The following is a 17997-nucleotide window of genomic DNA, read 5'->3' on the forward strand; positions in this document are numbered from 1 at the left end:
ACGAATGGTATTTTTTATAAAATCAAGTTCATATTATTGTCCAAAAGAAATATATAGCGAACATATGTGTGTACTTAAGGGACTTATGTGTTTTAATTTTTACATATCCCGTTACCCTTAAATTAATATTAAACAAAGCACAAATAAAAATATTGACAAACTCGCGCTGAACCTGTTGTAAGTTTTATTGTCTCCGTCATTTTCTAAAAGATTTGTTTTTAAATTTTACACAAAACTACTCGAGGGCTATCTGCTATAGCCCTCCCTAATTTAGCAGTGCAAGACTAGAGGAAAAGCAACTAGTCATCACCACCCACCGCCAACTCTTGGGCTACTCTTTTACCAACAAATAGTGGGATTAACCGTCACATTATAACGCCCCCACGGCTGAAAGGGCGAGCATGTTTGGCGCCACGGGGATGCGAACCCGTGACCCTCAGATTACGAGTCGCACGCCTTAACACGCTTGGCCATGCCGGACCCCTTTCTATAAGAAACGATCGAAATCGTATTGTCATAAGTCATCTGTGAGAACTCGACGGAGTGATGAATTGGGCAACAGATGCGTCAGTTTTCATGGGCTAACTTTAATAGTTAATTCAGAAGTAGATGGGTTTTTAACTTGAACAAAAAGTCTGTCTCGAAAACGTTTTATTTCACTATATTTTCTGTAGCTAAGTATTCAAAGTACTACCAGGTTTGAAATATCGTTTGTTTTTATTTTGGTTGGTTGATAGTGTTTTAGCTAATAATTAGTCAGAAATGTTACTAGTCGTTACTACACGTATCCCAGGGTCACAAGTTAGTATTAAAGGGTACAAGACAGTCATTACTACATACATCCTAGGTTTACAAGTTAACGTTAAACGGTGCAAAAAAAGTCGTTATTACACGTATCCTAGGCTTACAAGTTAATATTAAAGGGTGCAAAACAGTCGTTACTGCATATACTCGAAGGTTACAAATTATTGTTAAAGGGTGCAAGACAGTCGTTACAATATATACCACAGGGTTATAGGATCATTTCAAAGGGTGTAAGACTTTAATTACCTCCTATACATCTAACATTATTAGAGTCGCTGGGTGTAGAGTTGTTTTAAAGTACTACCAACCAACGAAAGTCCAGAATAAAAGTTAAAAAACGACGTTTCGAAACTGATAGTACATTGAATATTTATATATTAAATTCGCTCGAGAAGAGCCCGCCTAGAGGTGTGTAAATATATATATCACAGAGAAAATAACCTTCTAAAGATATTTAATAAATGCAGGTGTTTTCCGCTTCAGAGTGTCACACGAGAAAGCAGACACGCGCAAGAGTTTCGAAATGATTTTACTCAATAATTAAAAGCCACGTAACGTTACTTCTACGTGAATGGAGTTTCGTTAAAGACGAAGTTTTATAATCAGTTTCGTTATTTCTCTCCGGTCTATAGATGCAGATACGATTTCCCTACTGTTTTAAAGACTAAACACGTATCTCCTTTGTGAGCAATCAGCTATAGTTGTACTTTTATTAACAGACAAACATAAGAATCACAAGCAGCACAAACCCAAACTGTCTTGGTCATCACATACAAGTCGTCCAGTCCGATCGTTGTTACTAAACTAAGCAAATAGTTATATATTTATTAGTACTAGTTGTGTAATAACAAAACACTATTTACAGAATTTCTGTTAAATGATCATGTGTATTTATTACTTACTTAGAGCACATTCAACTCCTTTACTATCAATAATTGTTTTGGTTTATTGTTCTTGAGGACCATCGCAAAAGTAATGTTGGATTCCCTGAGAATAATGAATAAACAAATTTGGCCTCTCCAATCTCATTCCGTTTATTAAATCTTATGTTAGATTTATTTTATATTTGACCCCATTATACGTCTCACTGTCTTCCACCCCTCAATTTAGAAAAGTTGGACCAAATACAACACGGTTAAAATAGAAAACTCGTCTGCTCAGTTAGAAACATTTTTTTTTATTCGCATAACTTTTACATGGTTATTAAAAGTTGATAGTTTACTATTTTAACCGCTCTTGTTATAAACTATTCAGCAACTTTCTCGTAACACCCCTTTTAATGGAGAGTGTGACCAACCCTACTTGGTGCTTCTTGGGACGATCTCTGTCAAAAGCTTGGTTTCTATCTGTCAAATTATCTGTTACATATGCTGGCTAAATTCTGGCATTCATTATTTTTCATTAATTAAAATTCCAGCTGCACCATGTTCGTCGTTTCCAATCACAATTGTAATTTCTTGCATTTCCTATGATAGTCATATGTAGTCTACTTTCCTCGTGAGATGCACTTTTTCGAATGTATTATCAAGAACAAAAACCTTCATCAACCAGCCGTATTTTCTTTCCGCCAAACAATTTCTAGGAAACATAGAACAGTGCCTCCAATGCTAAGTAATACACGAAACACTGATGGAGTTCTTTATCCACACATTTAATATTCCGAAAATAATTATTATGTCAAAATCGATTACAGACAAACTTTTGAATCGAACAGAAAAAATAACACCTCTAATTTTTTACATGTTTATGTTCAACAAGCATTACTCTTGTTGAGTAGTCTAGAGTTTAACAGCATTTACCAATATCCAAAATGACGACTTCAACTTTCTTGTTGTCATTTTGTTAGTCGTTTTTTCTGAACCTGGAAAGTCTCCTTCTGTTCTGATGGCCTTTTCTTATATTGCTCTTCAGTTTCTTCCAAGTCATTGTCATCTATTATTTTTGCTGATGCCTTAGGAACCAGATACTTAACGAGTGCGTTTTTGCCACTTTTGGGCTTCCTCTGATTGTTTGATCTTTTCTTCGTCACAACAAAAGCATGTCTACAATATGACCCCAAACCATCCGACCCCAAAAGCCATTTCTTCGAAGCTAAGCCTGACTCCCTTTAACGTTAGTAATAAATACGAAAAAGCAAGGACTTGAAATTTAGGAAGACTCGTAAAGACTTGTAAATCAAACATTCATAAGTTTCCTACTCTACTTCGAAGTCAAAGACTGTTTCCACAAGAAAAACTGCCGAAGAAGTCACAGAAATCTCGTTTAACCACATATTTGTCAAGGCCTAATGTATTTCAAAAGAACTTCTGTATCTTTGGTCTTCCCCAATGTGCGCTTGGAAATCGTACACCTAGGATTATAATGGTGAAGATAAAGACAGTTAAATGTCCTAGAAGTAACCTAATCACACAGACTCATCGCTGTTAGTAAACAAAACTGAGATGGCAGTTATGACCTCCGAGGAAATATATGGTCTTCTGCTGCTAAGATGTCCTACGTCATCAACGTTTCCACAAAGTGTAAGTAATTACCCCACTACATCACAAGGAGAGATTAAGTAATAGCGGTTAATATATTTGTTCATATTTAGATCTAATATGCTAAACAACTGATTTTGTATTTTATATTCATATCTAAAGATCATAAGAAGCGTGAACGAGTGGACTTAATAAAACCTATTTCGTAACGTCTGTTTTCAAAACAAAACCCTATTCACAAAACAAGGATCTCTTTCTAGAATGTAAGAGTTGTGTATATGCACACATCCTATAACACTAAACTTAGAAACAATGAATTATCATAATAATATCTCTAGAATAATTACTTCTATATAATGATCTATAGGATGCTTCTATATAATATGTATGGACATTTAACATTAAAGTATTACTGTGAAGTTGTAGATGATGTTTTTAAAGAAAATTTATTTTTAATTCAACAATATATTTGGTTTTAGAATAATATATTGACCAATAACAATCGTTTTCACAGCTCTTTAAAGACATTAACGTTTATTAAAATCTTGACTGTCAAAATATCTCCAACAAAAGTTAATAATTGTCTGCCACAAAATGTTTCCTTCACTGAATCAAACATTACTGAAAAACTTACTTCTATACAGTAAGCCAGGTGTTTGCAACATCCTAGTGACACAGCGGTATGTCTGCAGACTCCCACGCTAAAAATTGGGTTTCCGTACTCCTGGTGGGCAGAGCACAGTTAGTCCATTGTACAGCTTTGTGTACAATTCCAAACACGCGTGTTTATAAGTGCGACGAACTTTGTTCAAAAAACGTAATCGAACTATAACGAGTACACTTTCTCTACAACTTTACTTCAAAAGGTTTATCACAAATATTCACTTTATAGATGTGCTTAACGGCCCGGCATGGCCGGGTGATTAAGGCACTCGACTCGTAATCTGAGAGTCGCGTGTTCGAATCCCCGTCACACCAAACAGGCTCCTCTTTTCAACCATAGGGGCATTATAATGTTACGGTCAATCCCACTATTCGTTGGTAAAAGAGTAGCCCAAGAGTTGGCGGTGGGTGGTGATGACTAGCTGCCTTACCTCTAGTCTTACACTGCTAAATTATGGACGGCTAACGCAGATAGCCCTCGAGTAGCTTTGTGCGAAATTCCAAAAACAAACAAACAAAACAAGACCTCGTGTAGCTATATGCTCATCGATTAATAAGAAAATACAGGATGATAAACAAATGGTTAAGTATTAAATTCACAAAAACTGTCAACAAATAAATGAAAGTAGCTACTCAATAGTTTTAGGCCTAACTAACAAGTAAATATGTCTACTTTTCTGTTCTTGTTATTAAGCGCAAACTATACAATCTGCTATCTATGCTCTGCCCACCACGGATAGCGAAACCGGGTTTTTAGCAGTATAAGTCCGCAGATATTCCGCTGTGCCACTAGAGGGCCTACCTTTGTGTATAAACGTATTTCACACATATTATAAAATAAAAAAGTTTATTGATATGAACGTATGGGAGAGATAAACATAGATCTGTACTAAATTCGTCGTAAAAATCTCTAGTAAGTGTGTTATAAGAGTTAATGCAAAATTAGTTACAATTTAGGCATTCGGAGAATTAAAGATTTTGTGTTATTCCACATATTTTATAAAATAAAATACTGTATACTAAGAGTTTTGAAATTATGAACTTATATTCATCGAGTTATTTAAAGGTTAACATCTTTCAATGAAACAATATTGTTATGTTTCATGTGGTAAGCAGAGATTTTTTTGTAGAATAAGAAACCTTTAGTTAATTCGATGAAAAATATGGTCTATATTTTTCACTTTATACTAGTTTTGGGTCAGGTGAAAAACAAGCGTTTACAAATGTAGTTTGTTTTTTTTACTTTATCCTAATTTTTGAGTTAGGTGAGAATCAAATATTTAAAAATGTGGACTACCTTCTTAATATTTATACGTGTTTGAGTTAGGCGAGAAACAAATGTTTAAAAATGTGGTCTACCTTCTTAATATTTATACTAGTTTGAGTTAGGCGAGAAACAAATGTTTAAAAATGTGGTCTACTTTCTTAATATTTATACCAGTTTGAGTTAGGCGAGAAACAAATGTTTAAAAATGTGGTCTACTTTCTTAATATTTATACCAGTTTGAGATAGGCGAGAAACAAATGTTTAAAAATGTGGTCTACCTTCTTAATATTTATACTAGTTTGGGTTAGGTGAGAAACAAATGTTTGTTTTTCCTTTATACGAGGGCTGTTCAGAAAATACGCGGACTGTTTGAATTGCGCGGCTCCAGTTGGTTCCAGGGGAATCCGCTTGGTGTCGCTAGGTTCGCACAGATCAGCTGATTACGACGTCATTTCCCGATTGCAGATATCTTCATTTGTGTATTAGCTACGCGGTTTTAAGTGAAGTGCGATTTTTTCGTTTGGCGGATTTCAGAATGAATGACCTGAAGGAGCAATGACTCACTGTGAAATTTTGTGTTAAACTTGGAAAATCTGCGACTGAAACTTTTGCTATGCTTAAAACGGCTTACGGTGATGTTGCTATGAAGCGTACGGCATGTTTCAAGTAACATGAACGTTTTAAGGATGGTCGACAGTCCATTGAAGATGATGAGCGTCCTCGACGTCCTTCCACGTCAACTGACGACCCACACGTCGACAAAATCAACACCCTGGTGCGGGCAAATCGACGTCTGACTGTCAGGGAGCTTGCTGAAGAGTGTGGGATATCAGTTGGATCTTGTTACGAGATTTTGACCGAAAATTTGCAGATGCACCGCGTTGCTGCGAAATTCAGCCCTCAGAACTCGTGAGTTTTTGGCCAAACACTCGATCACTGTTCTTCCCCACCCCCCCTACTCACCTGACCTTGCTCCTTGCGATTTTTTCTTGTTCCTTAAACTCAAAAGACCCTTGAAAGGAAGAAGATTTGAGACGATTCCCGAGATTAAGGCAAATGCGACGAAGGAGCTGGAGGACATCACAAAAGAAACGTACCAGGACTGTTTCAACAAGTGGAAACACCGTTGGGATAAGTGTGTGCGTTGGGGAGGAGAGTACTTTGAAGGGGTCCCAGACCTGTAACTTCTAAATAAAGTACATTTTGTTTTATGACGTCAGTCCGCGTATTTTTTTAACAGACCTTGTATATGTACGTAACCATCAAATTAAGACCACAGTAGGCCCATGAACTACATCACTTTTCCAACAAGCCCTAAAGTTTTCTTAGAAATTTCGCCCACAAAAATAATCTTTTATCACATATAATGAATTTAAAATACTAGTTCCTTACACTTGAAGAAAATTCTCCTAACTATATTTAAGAAGAAAATATAATCACTGTGAAACCCTTGATAAGATCGTGATATTTTTATTCTAAAGTGTTTTTTAAAAAAAATACATAAATATGTCATTTTCTACAGTAATGTGCTGAAATTTAAAATAAACTGAGCATGGTAGCCTCATAAATGTTTCCCAAGCGAATTTCTGAATTTTGTTTTACAAGAAAACTCAGAAGCAGGTGACCTTTGTATGCAACATTCACTTTTGTCAAGGAATAGTCAAATGGGCTAGTATCACGTTGTTCACTTCCACGATCTTTTGGAAAATAAACTTTATTCCCATACGATATTTTACGTATACTAGTCAAAACAACTAATATTCTATTCTGTCTCACTCATAATTGCTGACCTATAGCATTTCGTAGCGTGCAAAATGAAGTTCTACGTAATTGCTGACCAAGAGCAAGTCTGAAGAAATTTTGCCACGCACGCATCTCTAGAATTTCCACTTCTGAATAAAATAAATACAATAGAAAGAAAAAAAATAATAAAATTTAACAGAAAATAAGCAAAAACCAGTGAAATACACATTATTCTGGAAATGATACAGAACAGTATTAGATTCTGAGCTGTACTATAGAAACACATCGTAATCTCCTCCTGTGAACAAACTTTCAGAAAAGAATCATGAAATAACATTCTGAATTATACCTTCTGTAATTCGAGTTTCAATACCCACAGTGGGCAGGATGCAAAGAGTTCACTTCGTAGATCTCGCTTAATAACAAACAAATAAACTGAAATATCTTCTGAAACTATATCATAAACTATTCCATTCACTGTTCTGGACCTTACTTTAGGAAAATGTAATGGTCGACGTTTCTAAACAATACATTCGTGACTACTCTCTAGAATAAGGTCATAAAATACTTATCTGAATATGATATTTTGAACTGTACCCTCGGAAACAATATCTTACAACAATTCATTCTAATTCTACCCATTGAATAGCATTCTTCCATTATTTTTAAGGGTTGGTTTTGGCACTCCATTTATCATAAATACTAAGACGATGTTCGGGTTTTAAGTCATTTTTCATATCTGTTAGTGTTAGAAGGAATTGTGCTGACACCAAATGAACCAGAAACGTTATTTCGAGAAAAAATAAAATGTTTAGGCAGGGGAAGTCTGTGTGTGCGCGCGTGCTTTCTTGTAGCAAAGTCATATCGGGCTCTCTGCTGAGTCCACCGAGGAGAATCGAACCGCTGATTTTAGCGTTATAAATCGGTATACTTATCGCTGTACTAGCGGGGAGAGAAAGTCTCTATATAAAAATCTCTAAAAATCTACAATGTTCTTTCTGTATTCCATTGAAATGAACAGTTCTCACTGTTTCGTTTTGAATGTAAAACGGGATGTTTTTGTCATGTTGTCAAAATAACTTAATAAAGTAATTAATTTAGAGCACTGTTTCAAGGGTATTTCAAGGTTTTTAGCCTATCAAGGCTATTGATCGAGGAGTCCAAGGTTCAATGCGTGGTGCTGCTGAAATGCTTCGAACTTTCAGCCATGGGCGCGTTGTGCATACAACTGTTTATCCAACTGTTCTTATCAAAGGGTCGAAAATGTTCTCGTGGTGACAGTTGCTGCCCTCTATTCTACTCAATGGCACAACTTTGGAGACGGCTGAACTGAACCGTAAGAATATATGACAAATACGAGTATGTCGTATAAAGAATGTATTGCAGCTTTCTCAAACTAGCGAGCGACTGTCTGAGGTAAAATATAACCTTTTCGTTGTTTTATCTTCAACTACAGGACTAAAACAACGCGCAGTACGAACTATCCATGTGTTTACTTTAGATTAAAATGTAATATAGGATCATTTTTATGGGATATTTTCACAAAACAATATAGGCTAGCTACCCCCCACAAAACAATACAGGCTAGCTAACCCCCATCCCCAAATTTAAATTGGCAGACTAGAGGGAAAGCATTTGATAAACAGCACCCACTGCCAACGCTTGGGGTACTCCAGTAGAATTGACAACTGGTCTGCCAACGCTTGGGGTACTCTAGTAGAATTGACAACTGGTCTGCCAACGCTTGGGGTACTCCAGTAGAATTGACAACTGGTCTGCCAACGCTTGGGGTACTCCAGTAGAATTGACAACTGGTCTGCCAACGCTTGGGGTACTCTAGTAGAATTGACAACTGGTCTGCCAACGTTTGGGGTACTCCAGTAGAATTGACAACTGGTCTGCCAACGCTTGGGGTACTCTAGTAGAATTGACAACCGGTATCGTAATTCACTCAGGGTCTCAAATGCAGAGGGCTATCTTAAAGCAACAAGACGTGATTTCACAGTTCACAGTTCGACAGCTCATTTCTAAGACCCGCCCGGTAAGATTAGTTAATAATAGTCTAAGACTCTGTTGCTTTATTACATATTGTTTTGAACTGTATGTAAGTCTTTAAAGCAAGAATTATTTTCTGGAATTATGTTCTGTTATATATAATCGGGGCGCAGCGTGGCCAGGAGGTTAGGGAGTTCGACTCGCAATCTGAGACTCACGGGTTCGAATCCCTGTCCCACCAAACATACTCGCCCTTTCAGTCGTGGGGGCGTTATAATATACAACCAATCCCAGTAGTCGTTGGTAAAAGTTGGCGGTTAGTAGTGACGACTAGCTGCCTTCCCTCTATCTAGTCTTACACTGCTAAATTAGGAACGGCCAGCGCAGAAAGCCCTTGAATAGCTTTACGCAAAATTCAAACCAAACAAACTATAACTAAATACATAATAGCATTTTAGATAATGGTTCCAGAACTGCTCCTTTGCTGGCACTAAAATGCTCTCTGTGTTTTGATTTCATATTAAAGAAAATTCATAAAGAATTCGAACAAATTTAATAAATTGATAAACTATTTTATTCAGATGATAAACTGTAATATGTTTCGAAACCAGGCGGAAATAATAATTCTTACAAAAAGTGAGTGTTCAAATATTTAAAGATCACATTAATACTGTGGAATACACGAAACGTTTGATACATGCATCATATTAATACTGTGGAATACACGAAACGTTTGATACATGCATCACATTAATACTGTGGAATACACGAAACGTTTGATACATGCATCACATTAATACTGTGGAATACACGAAACGTTTGATACATGCATCACATTAATACTGTGGAATACACGAAACGTTTGATACATGCATCACATTAATACTGTGGAATACACGAAACGTTTGATACATGCATCACATTAATACTGTGGAATACACGAAACGTTTGATACATGCAGTACGCTCCACGTTAGTATATTGGAATATAAACTTACTACGTTAAAACAGATATTATGTTCGTTATTTCTGTGTCCTTCCAAACACATTACAACGTACTATTGAAACGGTAGTCATATAACCATTACACTTTCTGATTAAGACTCGTAACGTATAAGTAGCACGATTTGAAACTGAAAAGAAACACGTATTTTGCTTGGATAAGACGTATCTTATGTTGTACTTAAGTTAGCTGAAACATACAATATTTTCATGTGTATACAAAATGCACTTTTGGGTATTACATCAATCTATGTACTTGGTGAGAATGCGTTTCATCTGTCTATAGTACAGCTCAGAAGTTGTTGTTTTTTTAATTTCGCGCAATACTACACGAGGTTTATCTGCGTTAGCCGTCCCTAATTTAGCAGTGTAAGACTAGAGGGAAGACAGCTAGTCGTCAAAACCCACCGCCAACTCTTGGGCTACTCTTTTACCAATGAATAGTGGGATTGGCCATCACATTATAACGGCCCCGCGGCTGAAAGGGCGAGCATGTTTGGTGCGACTGGGATTCTAACCCGCGACCCTCGGATTACGAGTCGAACGTCTTAACCCACCTGGCCATGCCGGGCGGTTTGTACACCTAACGTTTAAAATAGTGTCTCCATAATTAAACACATACAAAACCTTCTTCGAGAGTACACGTATTAGCTCTTTGAGTCGTGTCTATAACTTGAAATAACACTTTACATTTATACATTCTATTTGTTTTAAAGACACGATACACGATTTATTTTTGTCTTCAAGTTATTTTTTAACTCTCAATAACATTTGTACAGATATATTTTCATGCAAATATATTAATTTCCTTGGTGCTATATCCTCAACTGCACGAGGGAAAAAATATATTGAAATCTTATACCAGATTATTTCCCATAATCGTGCCAAGCATAAAGAGCATACACGCTGAGCTTTCTGAAAATAATAATAGTTTTAATCTCTCGTTGTTTTACTAATAAAGCAAAGTGGATATTTACTTCACCTTTTAACCTTCTCTTGAAAATCCCAAATCCCTTTTGTTATAGACCAGGAAAGAAAAATCGATTATTTTACTTCAAGGTATATGTAATAATATTCACGTCAAATTGCATATTATGGGGATTATAACCCCACTTTAAATTTTCTTATCATAAAACGATCACATTGTCAACCAATGAGCCTGCAACGTGCCCTCAAGGTTTTCGGTTTCCTTTTTTTTCTGTGACTTTATCCATTGTCTAGGTTAAGGTCTCTTTATTATCAACTTCTGCAGATGTTTGGTGTTTAGGATCAACGGTAATGTAAAAAACCTTCGTGATAACATTTCGTTAAACAACCAACGAACCAACCTTTTCTTCACTTCTCATAGCTCCTCGACTTTTGTAAACGTGCTTATTGAAATACAATAGCTTCTAATATATAAAAATGTTTATCACTGGACTACCAGCCTTTCAGAATTCTCACAAGATTTTGACATATCATGTTGAGAAGACGTTTTTATTGATGTGCAAGTTCTCTGCTACGTGAATATTTTATAAGGGTCATAAATATATAAATTCTTTGCAAACTAAAGACGGAATCTGGTTTCTTATTGACAATAGAAAAATCTATACTTTCTGAACTTTGAGCCATTTCTAAAGGTTATTGTTATATACTCAAAGAATGTGAGGTCCCCCTTAGTGTTGAAACCTGCAACGTAAATAACGAATTAACAAATATACTACTTTTCTAAATAATGTTTGTTTCGTTTGTTTTTTTTAATTTCGCGCAAAGCTAGTCAAGGGCTATCTGCGCTAGCCGTCCCTAATTTAGCAGTGTAAGACTAGAGGGAAGGCAGCTTGTCATCACCACCCACCGCTAACTCTTGGGCTACTCTTCTACCAACGAATAGTGGGATTGATCGTCACATTATAACGCCCCCACGGCTGAAAGGGCGAGAATTTGGTGCGACCGGAATTCGAACCCGAAACCCTCGGATTACGAGTCGAACACCTCAACCCAACTGGCCGTGTCGGGCCTTTCTGAATAATTAAAGAAATTCGTCTCGTGGATACCTTTGAAAAGTTAATGAAATCAGAGGAAAATTTAAAACATTTGTTAAAATTTCACTAAATTTTAATATCCTGTTTTATACAGTTTTATTTAGTAACAGTTAGGGGCAACAGAAAAACGCGCAGCACGTTATGAAATGCGATTTCCCATAATGCCCCAATAAAGAATGACGGTGAAATGTCAAGCTTCGCGCTCATCATACATTTTTATATTTTTTTATCTGAAACGGAACGGATTCAGTGAAACCTTGTGATACCAAAATACATGAAATGGAATGGTGATAGAAGCCATGAATCAGTACGTTCACTCTGAGTATGATACAGCTAATACGAATGAATTTAATACTTAACATATGTCTGTATGTATGTATGTGTGTGTGTGTGTGTGTCTTATGTTCTAACGGATGTCGATTTAGATAAACAACAGTATCATTTCTACCGTTTAGTACGTCATCTATGACAGTTTCTGTTTCGGAGGCCACTTTGCCCGACATGTCTCTTCTTTTTCAGTTTATTACTTTATCTTCATCGATCTGTACTTTAAGGGAAAGAGTGAACCTTTTATGAAGGTGCAGGGTTTGTTAATCACTGTCGTACATATCGTTCTCCGAATCTAAAAAAATTATACGATTCTTATAATTACGACTATTAAAGAAATATATTATGGATTTATAGAAACACAGGGGACTTGTCCCCCTCAATCACCGTTTACATTATTTGATTATGCCCCACACTCTCCAATATCTTATCACTCATGTAGATCAAATCGCACAGGTTTTAACCAATAAGACTAGATATCAGTAGGCCTAAAATTTGTGTTACAAAGTATTTTAGTCCATAAATGTGCTTATTCGCATTACTTTTATATAGTCTATTTCGAATTTCAAACCAAAAGTAGGTCAAAATAGCGTTAAGACCAAAGGAAGGGTACTACAGCTAAATCTTTATATAAACTTTATATTTATGCAAACACTGTGTTTGAGAAAATTTATGTCTAGTTTCAATATGTCATATATAATTTATGCAGGCCCGGCATGCCCAGGTGGTTAAGGCACTCGACTTGTAATCCAAGGGTCGCGGGTTCGAATCCCCGTCATACCAAATATGCTCGTCCTTTCAGCCGTGGAAGCGTTACATTGTTCGGTCAATCTTACTATTCGTTAGTAAAAGAGTAACCCAAGAGTTGGCGGTGGATGGTGATGACTAGCTGCCGTCTCTCTAGTCTTACACTGCAAAATTAAGGACGGCTAGTGTAGCTATCCCTCGTGTAGCTTTGCGCGAAATTCAAAACAAACCAAACCTAGTTTGTGCATATATATTTTACTTATCATGAATTCGTTATTTGTAGCCCCCTAGGTGTTCAGCAGCAAATATGAAAGCTTGTAATATTACAAACAAGGTTTCAATAGCCGTAACAAAGATAGCCCAACGTGAGCAGATTATTGTAAAATTAAGAAATCGACTCTGTGAAATCAAAATGCATAGTAAAGAGGTATAAATAAGTAATATTTCCACATTTTCTATCCAAAAATAGATACGACGTATTATGTTTCCAGTCTTTTATAGGAGACATTTTTCAACGCAATGATTGTCACCTAGCGTGCTTTAGAATTTCAAGTACAATAAAAGAATCTAACAGAAAATCCCTGCTCATACCATATATTTTATGAGAAGTAAATTTATATAAATGCATATTCCTGACAGCAGTCAGAAATACTTCTTCTTCATCAGAATATACACTAACTTTGTTTTAAAAATTCGCTGTAGATTATGGTTTCGTTATTTTATTTGAAAGGAAACACTAGCGAATATAAAAATATTTATTTTGACGTAAGGCCTTGTTGTCCTACAGAGAAGTGGGTTTTGCAGGTAATTTATCAGCTGATGCGTGATTTTGATGCACAAGACACCGGAAGAAACCAACATGATAAGAAAAACTTTATCTGTTTGTGTGAGAAGAGAACTTATTAGCAGAAAATACCATCCGCCTTTAAAACACAAGACGTTTCTTTTTTACCTTGCAACATACAGACGTAAAATATTTTAGCATATCAATCCTAATTCTTTAAATAATTTTGTTTGTTTCAGAAATTATCTCAAATCTACGTAAAGGGCTACATGCGCATAACCTTTCTTCATTTCGTACTGATATTACGAGGTTCAGCTAGCCAACAGCAACAACTCTGGGTGATAGAGTAGTGTTAAACTACAGTCATTTGTATACTACATCAGTGGCCCCAAAATGCGAAGCGTATTTTAAAGGAAACACACCGTGAATCGTGAGCTGTCGAACTAAAAGTCCGAGTTCGTTAACCAATAACCCACGCTGGTCAACGTAAAATAGTTATGTTAAAATTAAAATATCCAATTGATTTTGATAGTTTGTTTTACAAACCTATTACGTAATGGATTAATTGACTTGAAATATTACATTTTATAAGCAGCTCGTGTAATTGCATATAATTATATGCGCCTGACCTGGGAAAGTGGGTTTTCTCGGGGCACTCCCGTTCCCCCCCCACATCCAAATCTCAGGCTTTGGATCTTTAGATCCAAGCCAAGGCAACACTATTGCCCAGCCCTGAATTGGGTCGTTTCACGTTGATATACACGTTGACATCTGCTTGTCGGGCTCTGGCCTGGCTCACTTCTTCCGTGCCGCCTTTGTTTCACTCTTTCTCACCCGTTAATTTTATAATGCCCCATCGCATCACCTTAAACAAGTAACAAATTAAATACAGACAAAGTTTCAACCACAGTTAAATAATCTCTCACGTGAGGGGACAAAGAGGAACCACAACGTTCCTGATCACCCCAATGAGGGAGGGAATTCTCTTCTCTCTCTATAAACTAATCCCCTGCCAAGTTCGTTTGCGTTTTGCGATTATAATTATTTTATGATGTTTTGCTACTAAGCAGTTTAAGTCTGATGTCAGATGTAGAGCCTTTTTTTTTTGTAAATCCATAAAATTCCAATAAAATAACTGATATTTGTCTGATCTCAAATGCAGGGATTACTTTTAATTCCTAACATTCCAGTAAAAAAACAAACTGCTATTTGTCTGTTCTCAAATGTAGGGATATTTTTTGAAATCCCTAAAATTCCAATAAAAAAACCGGTACTTGTAATCATTCAAAGCTGGATTTAAACCTGAAATATAATTCAAATTTATAGAATTTACACAGTATAATGTTAATTTCAATATGATTCATTTAATATTTAACCTTACAGATAAATCTGTGACACCACGTGGGCTAAGGAGAAAATATTTAATCAATTTTTATTTTACAATTTCTATAAATGTTTCCATTATTCACTCTTAATTAAGACTTTATTGACGTGTTTTTAAGCTGTAGTTTTATGGACAGAATGTATATTTTAAACATTTACCCTACTAAGTAGCTATGTGCAGTGTTTCGTCTGCGCGTTAAATTCTCACAGGCATGTATTTCGTACAGCAAGCTATTCAAGTAAGCGCACTGAACGTCCTTAATTTAACAACATACATACAAAGCAACTAAGTGACAAATAACAAGACTGGTCAAAAGAGCGAACGACTATCACGTAAGAAAATGATTTAGTCCCGAGCAAACACAATAAATTTAGTCTTAGCAGAGAGCAAATTCAGCTGCACGAAGTCAATAAAAAAAATACACTCCAGCTGGTATTAAGCAACTCCGAAAAAAAATATATAAATAAGGAATTTTGCACACGAGTATTTCAAAGTACATTTTGTGGAATTGTAAATTTCCTTGGTGTTCGTACGTTATACGTTTGTGTTCTGTGCTTCCTTAACCCTAAAAACTATAAGACAAAACACAGACTCAGCTGCACAATGTAATCTTTATTCACAAAGAATATTTTGACTGGATTATTTTAAAGGAGGCAAAATGAAGTCACGAAGTTACACTTAAATACGAGGGAAATTGAATTCATGACAAAATTTATAAATATATGACAATCCATACTCTGTCTTTTGTAATGCATTAAGTTTTCAACTAGTGAGGACTCTGTGACTGAACTCGAGTTTCTTTGACTATCACAAAATAAGTGTTATATCACAACGTAATCCTCAAAACGGTAAATAAAGAAACAATGCATATATATACAATACAGTAAATAGAAATAAAAACAACTTACAGAACCAATAAAGAAAATATTATTCATTTGCACAGCTAATACACTAGCATAATATGCCAAAAGATAAAAAGAAATTGTGCCAGCACTTTAGATGTCAAACTGTTACGTGAAGTTAAAACCTTTGTTAAAGGTGTATGCTAATATTTCATTCAAGTACTTCTGGTGGAAGGAATATTTTAACAAAATTATATGTTTTGTTTTTTATTTAACAAGAATGAAAATCGTTATAAATACACGACTACTTCAAAGCAAGACATATTTATCAAGTCTATTTTAAGAAAATTCGAGATAGATTATACTAAACAAAACACAAAGTTTTAATAGGCTTTTATCTTAGTGCCAGATTACCTTGACTACAAACACTTCATAACACTAAATGGTGTTTCTAATTCATTTTCTCCAAATTAATATCCTACTTCTACGTAATAATTAAAAAACAAATCACAGTTGAATATCTTCTTACCTAGGGCTACTCCGATGACAAATCGCCCTCCGAGAAACATTCCCTTGTCAACGGCTGTGCCCATCAGCACTGCACCTACGGTAAACACAAAGCTCGAAAGTATTATAACCGGTTTACGTCCCAATCTGTCTGCAAAATAGCCTGCAATGAGTGAAAATGTCCAGGCTGTTGCCATAGTGACACCGATGACTAGTTTTTGCCATGTATAATCTAGTTCAAAATATTTTCGTAAGAACATCATTGCTCCTGAAATGGCCCCAGTATCATACCCTGACATAAATCCCCCAACTGCTGACAGTAATGTTACTGTATACATGAACATTTGTGCTTTAGGCTTGACCCGGTCCTGTAGTAACCCTTCTACATCATTTATAAACTCCGAAGACATTTTTAAGCGTGTTTGATTTAGTTTTAATGTTGGAGTAAGTAATATCTAATCTGTCATTCTAAAAGAAATTTACCCAATTTTTATATTGGATAAATATTATCTAAATGTTTACAAGCAATATACTATCTTATCTTTACTTTAGTGACGCTAGCAACTCCAACTATACACGCTGATATGCACAACGTGAAAATTCGATTCTCTCGTCGAATGCGTCTGCTTTTCCTGTGGTTATCTGTTGTTGTAAGGTTCGATCGCGGCGACCTCTATGACTAATCTTTGAAATATCTACACAGACGGTTGTGAAAACACCAAACAGAGTAAAATGGTAATAGTTATTTAGTGTCGTTTTTTTTTCCTATAAAGTGATAGTTGACGTGTTTGTTTAGGGTTGTTTTTTTATCTACAGTAATAAGTTATATATTCGCAAAGCTCAATTTTACGTAATTAATTACACTGTCCTAGTAACTTTATGTGTTCACTGTGAGTTTTCCATAAAGAACAGAGGATGTTCAAGCTTCTTCTCAGTGAACTTACATAGGGCATTTATTCTGCTTACAACAATAAATTTAATAACACTGATGAAATTAATAATAAAATTCCTAACATAGTTTGGTAAGCTTTGAAAGTGGTTGTAGTGGTTGTTATGCATTACGATTTCAAACAGCTTGAAACTGAAATTGAAATTTAGAAGTTAGTTGTGCGAAATCTTTTAGCGTTCGTGGTCAAATATCTGTAGTTTTCCTATTAATAAGTATTACTCCCAGTTACAGCTTCCGAAGTTTATAGTATACTAATTGTAGCAAACCAACAATATATATAAAAATGTTTCTCCTCGCGTAATACAATTTATAAACTTTAAGGTGAGGTTCTCGAAAGTTCAGTTGGCAATAATACTGACAGTCACTAGTATTTTATATACACATTGTTGATTCTTACGCTCGAGACTCTTCTACAAATTTAGAGAATAGGCGGGACTTTCGCAATACACATTTAACAGTATAGATATTTAACTAAAACAAATATTA

General features: G+C 35.6%; 1 protein-coding gene across 1 annotated transcript in view; it reads right to left on the reverse strand.

Annotated features, from left to right (window-relative positions):
* The window catches only part of LOC143256529 (proton myo-inositol cotransporter-like), a 139230-nt gene extending 122084 nt beyond the window's left edge, over positions 1-17146 (reverse strand). The window contains exon 1 of the mRNA XM_076513874.1: positions 16585-17146. Coding sequence (XP_076369989.1) covers positions 16585-16972 — 388 coding nt within the window. The 5' untranslated portion in view covers positions 16973-17146. The remainder of the gene's footprint in view (positions 1-16584) is intronic.
* Positions 17147-17997: the final 851 nt, after the last annotated feature.

The sequence above is a fragment of the Tachypleus tridentatus genome, chromosome 7, assembly GCF_004210375.1.
Source record: "Tachypleus tridentatus isolate NWPU-2018 chromosome 7, ASM421037v1, whole genome shotgun sequence".
NCBI classification, from domain to species: Eukaryota; Metazoa; Arthropoda; class Merostomata; order Xiphosura; family Limulidae; genus Tachypleus; species Tachypleus tridentatus.